General features: G+C 34.9%; 1 protein-coding gene across 1 annotated transcript; it reads left to right on the top strand.

Moving 5' to 3' along the window:
- The first annotated feature begins 2,076 nt into the window (after positions 1–2,076).
- LOC111399026 (probable galacturonosyltransferase-like 3) lies at positions 2,077–3,950 on the top strand. The gene has a single exon (XM_023026225.1). The coding sequence runs from the start codon at positions 2,525–2,527 to the stop codon at positions 3,563–3,565; it is 1,041 nt and encodes a 346-aa protein (XP_022881993.1). The 5' UTR covers positions 2,077–2,524; the 3' UTR covers positions 3,566–3,950.
- The last annotated feature ends 7,560 nt before the right edge of the window (positions 3,951–11,510 follow it).

Genomic DNA, 11,510 nt, shown 5'->3' with positions numbered 1-11,510 from the left:
AAAAACAATACAACATTCAATCATTGTCTATCACACCACTCTGTCGCCTCCATCATTGCCAATGATCTTGGCCAAGTATCGTTAATCTGTTCGTTTAGCATAATTAGTAAAGAAATCACAGGCTAAGGACGTGGCTTTGCAGCATGGCTTCACCTTATTCAACTGAAAGATCTTGGCCCATTCTAAACAGATCGTAATACCAAAACTACCCCAGAGGAATATTAGATCCGTTTGGCCCCCATTATTTTTCTCATTCTTTTTTTTCCTCTTATTTTTAACCACACAATCTTTCATAAGATAATATTATATACAAATAAAAAAAATGAATCTTTTTCAACCACATTTTTAAAAAAACACTATTCCAATCATTAAATTTTGAAAAGAATGGGTTCAAATAGGGCCTTAGTAATTAACAGAAAAATATTTGACATAAATGATTAACAAAATATTTGAAAATATTACTCATCAGTTTCTTGAATATTGAACATGTAAATTGTGTCATCATAAATAAGCCCACAAAGAAAAATATTATAAATAGTTTTGACTACACATGTAATAGCAACAATACAAGTGTGGAACTTTTTTTCTTAAAAAATATTTTGTAATACGTAATCTCTTGAATCAAAAGTTAAAAAGATCTTAACGTTATTAGATTGTAAAAAAGACGCTAATTAGCACAAAACGTTCCAACATTTCAATGTTTTTGTGCAAAATGTCATTACCTTTCTTTTTTGATAATTTCACCCTCACTTGTACTTTTTATTGCCAAAAAAGTCATTACATCCACCCACTATCGAATACTCTGTTGACTCAATAAAAAATGCAACATTTCTTTTCAAAAATCAAGGGTAATATTGTCTTGCCTAATTTTTTCACTAGCCTTCCTTTCGCCTTCAAAGTTAACTGTTCAAAATTAAAAGTAATATAAAAATAATTTATATAATCATTCCATTAAATAAATAAGAAAATGACATAAAGAACGTTGTATTTCACCTTGAGAAAAACAATGGTTATCGTAATACTGGAATACTTATAAAATTTGGAACGGTAGATGAAGAAATTGAATATGTGGTCGATAAATAGGAGACTTACATCCTCATTTGTGCTTATTAGGGTGTAAATAAGGGTAAAAACAATAACAAATGTGATTATGTAAATAGCACACTAAATTTCAATGGCGAATGACCCATCACATATGAATGGTAAAGATGAACTGGACATGCTCTTTTCGTTTTAGCATGAAATTGAATTTGTGAAAATCATCCCTATCTATTAATACATTTTACGTGTAACAACCCTATTTTTTAATATACCTTGCGAAACACATCTTTACCTTTAAAACTAAGTCATATAAAACATCCATACCTTTATAAAACAAAAGGTAGGGACGTTTTTTTCACAAAAAACATTGAAAGTTATGAACATTTTGTGTTAATTAATTTTTTTGGTTGAGTTAACGGAGCATTTGACAGTGGGTAGATTAAAGAACCTTTTTTCGCAATAAACGGTGAAAGTGAGGGTAAAATTGTTAAAAATGAAAAGTATGAACGTTTTACATAAAAACATTAAAAGATGGAGACGTTTTGTGCTAATCAACCATAAAAAAATATGCGTATCTATAATTGTTGTGCCAAAGTCAATTTTAATTAAGCCCTCGTTTGGCCCTCATTAAATTTTATTTCATTTTTTATTTTTTTATTTTCAATCACACAATTTTCTACAAAATCATGTTAAACATAAATCGAAAACTTTTTTTTTTTTTTTCAACTACTCATTTTTTCAAAAAAAGTAATATTCCGCCAATTTTCGTTTAAAAAAACTGGGGCTAAACTTCCTATAATTTGAATGAATTATAGAATCAACGCATTAAAGTCAATTCTAATTAAAATTAGAATTACGGACAAAATCAACAAATGTGAACTCATGATTTATAAACAATATTACATAAGTATAATGAAGTATCTAGAACAGTCGCCTCCCGGGACACTTTTCCACTAGCGAATGATGGGTTTTCTCAAACCTGACAGATCAGAGGTCGTGAGTTCGATTCTTGGGGCTCTTGGAAGGCAAAGCATATACTGGAAGACAAGATTTATCCTGTAAGGCAGGAGTGTCTAGGAAGGCAAGACGCAACATGGATTGACTCACTAAGCACTTTGGCAATCCAGTTGGAGAGGTGCTCGGACCCTGATCAGTTGGAGACACATCCCACGGTTTAACTGATCTGTGTGAAGAGGGATCGGATCACAGACCCAAAGAATAATCACCAAAGGCTAATACCTTGATAAAAAAAAGTATCTAGAGCGATCGTCCGAAAATCATTTCTAACAATAAATATGAACTATTTCATACTTTTTGAAAGTAATGGTACGAAATTTGGTATCTAGTGGGGCTCGAATGTCATTTTACACCGAGTTAACATGGCGCAATTTCTATAATTCTGTCATATTTCATATGAGAATGAGACCACACCATACTGCGCAAAGAAAGGACTAGTAAATCCTTTCGCCCAAAACCCGCCACCATGCCACCTAACCTTATGCTCCTCGCCACCGCCGGAATCACTCTCCTCCTCCTCGTTGTGCCAAATTCCGCCACTAAAACCCCACAGTTCCGGGAAGCCCCTGCATTCCGAAACGGCAAAGAATGCGCAAAATCCCAATGGTCAACCACCGACAGCGTTCATGACAACGACACCATTCAAATAGCCATGACCCTCGACTACTCTTCCCCCTACCTCCGTGGCTCAATCGCCGGCGTTTTGTCGGTGCTACAGCATTCCACCTGCCCTGAAAACACTGTCTTCCACTTCCTTGCTACACAGCGCCACCACCAACCCCTCCGCCGCACTATCACTGCTACATTCCCTTACCTCAACTTCCACCTCTACCCCTTCAACCCCACCACAGTCAACCACCTCATCTCATTCTCCATTCGCCGTGCCCTCGATCAGCCCCTCAATTACGCCCGCATCTACCTAGCTGACCTCCTCCCCCCCGCCGTCACCCGCATTATTTACCTTGACTCCGACCTCATAGTCATCGACGATATAGCAAAACTATGGCGAATCAACCTTAACTCTCACTCCCTAGGTGCCCCCGAATACTGCCATGCTAATTTCAGTCATTACTTCTCTTCAAGATTCTGGACAAACCCAGCATTTTCCACCGTATTCAAAGGCCGTAAACCATGTTATTTCAACACTGGCGTGATGGTAATTGATTTGACAAAATGGAGAAATCATGGGTACACAGAAAAACTCGAGTACTGGATGAGAATCCAAAAGAGGTACAGAATCTACGAATTGGGTTCACTGCCTCCATTTTTACTAGTTTTCGCCGGTAATGTTGAAGGAGTAGAGCACCGGTGGAATCAACACGGACTCGGCGGCGATAATCTTGAAGGTTTGTGCCGGGATCTGCATCCGGGTCCGGTGAGTTTACTCCACTGGAGTGGAAAAGGGAAGCCATGGTTAAGATTGGATGCTAAGAGGGCTTGCACTTTGGATAATCTTTGGGCGCCGTACGATTTGTTCCGGCATGAATACTTGTTTTCGGATAGTTGAATGCATTACAGGTGATCATAGCCCTTGGATGAGTAATGAATAATTGAGAGGTGAGTTGCAGTGAAAGGACGAATAAGGACAAATTTTTTGGACGATTATGATGACGTGGCATGAGAAAAATAAAATAAAATATGAAACGAGTTTAACAGTCGGGCTTAAATGTCATTTTTGCTGTCCAGGGTGATGGTGGGCCGCCGTGAGTGGCTTGTGTAATAATCTAGATTTTGAGGAAGTGGTTGGATTTGTAAAGATTCTCGTGTTGTTGTCTACTGAAGGCAGTTCTTTGTTAATACTTTGTACAAATTTTGTTGAACAAATATTTATCTATTTACTTATTTTTACATTTTTTCAGAAATGTAAAAATAGGGAAAGTTTTATTTTTTAATCCACAATATATTGTTAGAGTAGTAACACGATCCTCGATTTTTAATTATAATTGTAAATTGATTTCCCACTACATATATCGTTCAAATTGTTAGGTGACCTTTATATATCCTATTTTATGAAGTTAGATTTTACCTTACGATTTAGATTAACAGCTCAAACGTTTAGACCATGAGGGTCAAATGGCAATTTTAAAGACGTGATTTTGCAATTACAAATAAAATTTAAAGTTTAATTATCTCTTCTAGAGACAATTCATTAACAGTTCTGCTGCTTGTATAGAAAAATTATATAAAAATTTCACCAGAATACACATGGCACATTTCTATTAGACATGGCAAAGAAAAAACAGCAGACCAACCAAATGTTACCGCATCTGCTTCTGGTGAAATTCTGGCAGTTGCACTTCTATACAAGCAGATTCATTGAAGGTCCAACCTTACAATTTATATTGAGTTGTGCCTTTCCTGTAAAGACGAATTAAATTCATTTATTGAGTGGTGTCTTTCAATGATGTGAAATATATAATAGTAGGTGGAATTTATTAAACTCCTGTTTGGTTCAATTAATAAATTAATTAAAATTTAAGTCAATAAAAAAATTTATCTACATATTTTATAGGATTTTAACATTTCATCAACTTTTAGTAAAATTTAATAAAAATTTGATTTCTACCTCTATCAAATGAGGACTAAATAGTTGGTGAAGTTAGATGCTCTCTCCAATTGGTGAGTGTGGACCTCTCCAAGCATACTTTTGTGTGCTTTGGGAGAAGGATTAGAATAAAGGAATTATCTCAATTTTGGCAAAGTGTGATGTGATTACGTACAACTCTTTAGCATAAACCAATCAGAAGGTACAACATGGCCATTTTCTCGCAGTCTTTATACAAAAGAAATGTACTTTTGCTAATGGAGATTGCCGCATATATTTTCTTGGAATTATTGGCTTCAAAAGATACTTCAGTTTTGCTAATAAAGTGATGGTATCTTGTTCAGCAACAACTGCAATGTTAATGAGATGGTGTGACTGTGTTACACAGGCTAAAAACTCTGAAGACTGCGGGTCCCTATGGTGAAACCTTGTTTAAGTCAGAAGCCATTTCAGTTCGAGCGAATTGGATCTTTGCATTAACTTACAAAGGATAAAAATCTATAATTTTGTATGCAATGTAATATGTGCTTTCTTTGTGTAAAGTTTACATCTAATTATGGAATGGAATCAAAACCTTTAATCTTGATCTTCAAGCTACTTCACGATTATAACCTTGAATTGATCCCACAATAGCAAACTGGAGACGAAGATTCCCATCTTCACCTTCCACCAATCTGCCTTTCTTGTTTTGTTACTATGCCAGGTCTTTTCACCCACGTGAGATCTCATCCTTGTTGCAAGTCTGTCTCAAATTTAGAGATGAAAATGTTATCATGAAAACCAAGAGATATCTTGATATTTGCAACTTCAATAATTGTTCTAGACAGAGAGAAAAAAAAATAAAAAATCGTTAGAGGGAACCTCGAGGATTTTGAATAAATCAAATTAAAATTGGTTCCTAGAACTCCCCTAGATGAACAATATTTCGTGCTAAAAAGTAGCGATTACAAAAATCGTGGTGACAATATAGCCATGCTTTTTAATAATAGTTTGAGAATGCGAGAAATTTCATCTTTTTGACATGGTTGAAAATTTGGCTTAATTCCTCAAGACATCTTTTGCTATGGCCCAAGATAAATATAAAAGGGATAAATAGGCCCAGTACAGTCCATTAATTAGAAATTTGATTAATACCCTTTCACCTTTTTAATTATCATTAATAGTATAATTTACGGAGAAAAATAAATGCAATTCAATCCCAACCAAATAGAAGGCCAACGAAAGTTGAAGTTTCGAGTAAATGAGCTAGGAAAAATTATTGGAGAAATTGTGGTTGAGCCTAATCTCTGGTTCTTGCTTTTTCACGGTGCTTACTAATAACTCCTTCAATCAAAAATGGTAGACTGCTTGCTTTTCGAGGCTCAATGAATGCTGTCTCTTTGGATAACATCTTAGCTTTCCTCGATTGTCTCACCGAACAATGGATATAAGTGGAGATGTAGTAGTAAATGGCTTGGATTTGTGCTAAAACGTGGGTCTGCTAGTAGTGGTGGTGGTGGTGACGGAGAAAGGAAAGGACGGTGTTGTGTGTCGGCAGCGTGGAGAAGCGACAGCGACGGGATTTGGGGGGGTGAGGATCATTGTGATCTGAATTTTTTTTATTTCACTTTTTTTGACATGAATTTGCTGTATTATGAACACTATGATTTTGTTTACCTGTAAAAGTCAAATCTTGCAAGTTGCAAGTAGCTTCTATCTGGTGTGATTTTGTAGCTAGAAAGTATTCGAGTGATCCAGCTGCTTGCAAGAGGAAAGACGCAAGATTTTACAGGCACTATGACAAAAGTTAGTATACGCCCGAACTGCACGTCTACTCTCTTCTAAGCCTTTTCTATCCCCCTACATTCAATGTCTTGGAATTATAATCACTTCTAGATTAACATCTTAGATTGGAAACGCTATCCAACAACGTGAGCTAATTAATATGTACTTGGTCATTTTATTGAATTGATTCTAATGTTTTAATTGGTGTTTTATCACTTTTTTGATTTTTTTTTCGTCAATTTTTGAGTGTTTGTTACTTTTTTTTTTTTTTGAAATGTATTATCACTCTTTTAGTGTTTTTCACAAAAAAGGGATATTGTATATCATTTTTTAATAAAAGAGTAACACTTAACTTTAAAAAGTGACACCGATAAAAATGATGTTGTGTTAGTGGCAAATAATTTTATACAATATTTTTTAATTTTTCAAAGGGTAAAATTTCGTAAGTGAGAGATTCAGTATGGTCGATTTCAAAATTAAGAAAACAAGTTTCAAAATTTAAAAATTAGATTTTTATTAAAATTTATTTATGATTTAATTATTTAATTAATTTAATATATTTAGGTCACAGTTATCTAATTAATTAGCCACAGATTAATTTTTAGTCACAACTTATCAAATTATTGGTCGTAACTTTTTCTCAGTCACAGATCGAAAATTTTATAGGTCATAGAATATTTTTCGATCATGAATTTTTTTCACAGTTATCTAATTAATTAGTCACAAATTAGTTTTTAGTCACATCTTATCAAATTATTGGTCGTAACTTATTTATTCGGTCACAGATCGAAAATTTTATAGGTTACATAATAGTTTTTGGTCACGAATCCAAAAATTTTACAGGTCACAGATTATTTATCGATCACATATTCAAAACTTTTATTGGTCACAATTCATTTACTTATTGCAAATTATTAAATTAATTGATCATGATTAACTTTTCGATCACAACTCAATCGGTTGTGAGTCACAATCAGAGGTCGCAATCACAATTATCAAGCCACATAACCATGCCCCGCCGCAACAACCCAATCAGATTTCATCTCCCAGATCCCCACCTATTTCGCCACTACAGCAGACCCAGATCTTGGCGACACCACCGCAAAATAGATCCAAAACCATCATCACTATCCACCACGCCGCCACCGCCTGCACCGCATCCAACAAAAAAAAATAAAAAAAAATCAACCACCGCACATCACGCCACCGCCATCGCGATCGCAGACACACCACACCCACGCACACCACCCGCCACAACAGCCACCACACACTGCCTACACCACAAGTAGATCCAATAAAAATAACTCCCAACAAAATCGAGATGACGTTGTCGACGCCTTACATTGCTGCGTCGCTAGATTCACCATAGCTGCTGCAACCTAACCTCGCAGCACCACTCTCTGCTTAACACCGTGACGAGGTTGGACCGCTACAAATGACGTTGACGGTGGGGCGATGGAGCTGTCTGTGGAGAGTGATATGAGAGAGGAAAGATGAAGCGAAAGAGAGAAGATGGTTCCAGGGTTGGGAATTGGGATGAAAATTATGTATTTAATTTTTACTATTTAGATATGATATCTGATATTTCTGATTTTTGTAAAGTGAAACTACCCACCTATTTAAAGAAATCAGGATTTTAACTCTAGGGTATTGTGTAATTTCCACTTTTTCAAAAGACCCTTAATTTTAGGTCAACTTTCAAAAATAACCTAAAAATTAAGGATTTTTGAAAAATAATATGAAAAATTTTTTGAAAGTAAAAAATAGTGTAAAATGTTAAAAAATGACACAATGTCACTTTTTTTATAAAATTTTTGGCTTTTTAATAAAAAAAATTGACACAATGTTAGTTTTAAAGATAAGTATCACATTTTTATTAAAAAATAATATACAATGTAACTTTTATTAAAAATTGATGTTTGTCACTAAAAAAGTGATAGAAATCAAGAATGTTACTGAGAAAAAGTGACAGGACAAAAATTCTAAAAAATGACAGAAATTTTAAAAAAGTGACGAATTCAAAAAAGTCACAAAATTAAAAAAAGTGGAATAAAAAAGGTGACAAAGACTCAAAAAAATGGCAAAAAAAAAAAAAGGACGCAAATTCAAAAAAGTGACAAAAATTTAAAAAAAGTGATCTAAAATAATTGAAAACAAAAGTGAGTTAGCATAAAAAGCGAAGTAGAATTGTCAAAAGGATAAAAGTCCACACCAGAAAACAATTATGAATTGACTTTGGCTAGTAAAATGGAAAAGCCATAAAGCTTAACTGATCATTGGATTATTCTAAAAGCTCAAACAGGTAAATTCTCTTCCGACCCTAGAATCAACAGTAAATTCAGCTTCTACGCATAGATCGATTAGAACTCGTACGATCCTAAATTGAAAATTAATCCTAATAAAATGTTTAAATATGATAAGGTGGTCAAATGAGCAAATTAAAACAGAACAGAAGAATTACTTTGGCTCGAAAGGCAGCCTTGAGTTATGCAGATGAGCAATCGGGGGCTATACCAAGCATTTTATAGGCCAAAGAAGTGGTGAGAAGTTCATCATTTCCATAATTCCTTCCATTATAATAACAATTCACTCTTAATGAAGAAAGAGTTGGTAAATTTAATTGGTAGTTTATGGAGTGGAATCGGGTTCTCATATACCGTATATGTGATTTAGACACCGAATTCACGCTTACCGTATTTGAGAGTTCAATTCACCATGTATGGCAGCTTACCGTATATGTCAGGCACCTCACCGTATTTGGATGCTTACCGTATATGCCAAGTAGCTCACCGTATTTGGCAGTGACATAACAACAGAATTTGTAGAAACTTTATGATAACTTAAACAATACAGATTATGGACAAACTGTTTGTTTTCATAAAATAATTTAAATAACACATAATTTGAATTTCTATAAACACGGTTTCATATCCCGGTTCGTATATACAAAATATTATCAAAATTGTGAGAATTAAAACAAATTAAACTACTTGAATAAGTACATCAATTATATTATTTGCAGAAACACAAACGTAATATAAATTCCAGAAAATAGAGATTTAAACTGAAAGTTAAATAAATCTGAAAAGCATGTGTATCTGCAAATAATGAAATGCACAGAGATTTAAACTGAAAAGCATATAAATCTAAAAATAGACTTTTAACCCGAGGTCTGTGTAATCACAGTTTCCTTAAAATAGATTCACTCCCTCACCGTAAGTGCTTGAGGTCTAGTCCGAACGTCTGTTTCCCAAGATACAACGGCAAAATCAGTAGAGTCTGAGCATCATAGAAACTACTCTGACGAACCGATTTAGCGTCTGAACAGTATCACCACCACGAAGACTTCACTGGATAGAAAGAAGACAACGACAGAATTTGGGAATTTTTCGTGCAGAGAGAATTTCATGTGTTTTCTAGTGAGGTTTTTCGTATGTTTAATTGCTGGAAAACTTGAGATTTAATATAGCACAAATCTGCCATTAACTCTATGGCAATTAACATTGGACTCACTTCAATTTTTTGGGAGTTTTGGAAGTTTAAGAAACTCAAAAGTCAGTGGAGAAAGTAAGAAAAAAATTGCAAAACGTGGGCTCTCTAAAGGAGCCAATTTTTGCTCCGTTCGGTCCGACATTCGTGTACGCAGGTCGCGTCCGCACACAAGCTTAAGGTCCGAAGGCAATTTCGGTCTGAGATTTATACCCCTCCCTGCACGCGCACGTGGAGAGAGCCTCTATGCTACACATGATTACACCATTCCAAAGTATAATTCTATATAAAGTTGTTCTTGCTTTCATATTTTTCCTATGTGGGACTAACTTTGATTTTTTTCCCACATAACCATTTTCCAATAGTCATCTTTGAGTTTCAATTTCTCATTCACCCAAACTTCATTTTTGGCAAATAAATATATGATTTTGATGCTCTCACAGAGGAGAATATGGATCAACTTTGATTTTCCAAATTGGACCAACGGGTCCCACCGAAAATTTTGTTAAAAGTGAGCTATTTACTCATTTTTTCCAACAATTCCTCACATGAATGAAAATTGGGAGAGACACGAGACTTGATGACCGTGAGACATAAAACTAGGTAATAAAGTTTAATGGTTGAAGCCTGCATAGGATAGGTAGGATTACCCTTTGAACCTTCCCTTGTGAAAGAATATTTACTTTACTAGCTGACCAGTAGACGTATTGTCCTTGAACTGTTCTGCCATTTATGTAAACGATGATATACTTCACATATGATTCTTCCTAACACAATTCAGTTCTCATTATTATGTTCATTTTGACCATGAACATATGCCTGGTTTTGTGAGAGTTCTTAAGAATTAAGCTCCACACAATTCTCTTAGAAGCGGCCCCACTTCTCTCTCACATAGATGATTTATTATTACAAGTAACCCTCATTATTTGTCTCGAACTTCGACGCATAAGAATCATTAAAAGCCTATTGCTTATCCTTCATCATTTCGGGCATCACTGTTATATCATAGGAATGGACAAGAAGAAATACCCCCACAGTGATTTTATTAAGCATTTACAATTATGTTGTCCCTTTGAACCTAGATCTTGGGATCTCCAGTCAATTAGATAGGGTTTCCTTTGTAATGACTTATCCATTTAAGCGCTTAAGTCCCATTCATTTCAATGATTTTCCAACTAATTCTCTATTTAACTATTTGAGTAGCGGATCCGCAATGTTATCTTTTGACCTTATGTAGTCAATAGTGATAACTTCAGTTGAGAGTAGTTGTCTTATAGTATTGTGTCTACGACGTTTATGTTGAGACCTACCATTGTACATATTACTCTGTACCCTTCCTATTGCTGATTCACTGTCACAATATATGCAAATTGCTGGCACGGGTTTTGATCATCTTGGAATATCCTCTAATAAGTTGAGCAACCATTCGACCTCTTGACCACATTTGTCTTGAGCCATAAACTCAGATTCCATCGTAGATCTGGCTATAATTGTTTGCTAGAAGATTTTCACGATATGGCAGCACCTCCCAATGTGAACACAAATCCGCTGGTGGACTTTGAATTTTTTATATCAGATATCCAATCAGCATCACTGTATCCTTCAATGACCGCTGGATATCTATTATAATGTAGTCCATAGTCACAAGTATATC

This window comes from Olea europaea, chromosome 8, assembly GCF_002742605.1.
Source record: "Olea europaea var. sylvestris chromosome 8, O_europaea_v1, whole genome shotgun sequence".
NCBI lineage: Eukaryota > Viridiplantae > Streptophyta > Magnoliopsida > Lamiales > Oleaceae > Olea > Olea europaea.
The sequence above is the reverse complement of the archived record's forward strand: the minus strand, read 5'-3'. Positions and strand labels throughout refer to the sequence as shown.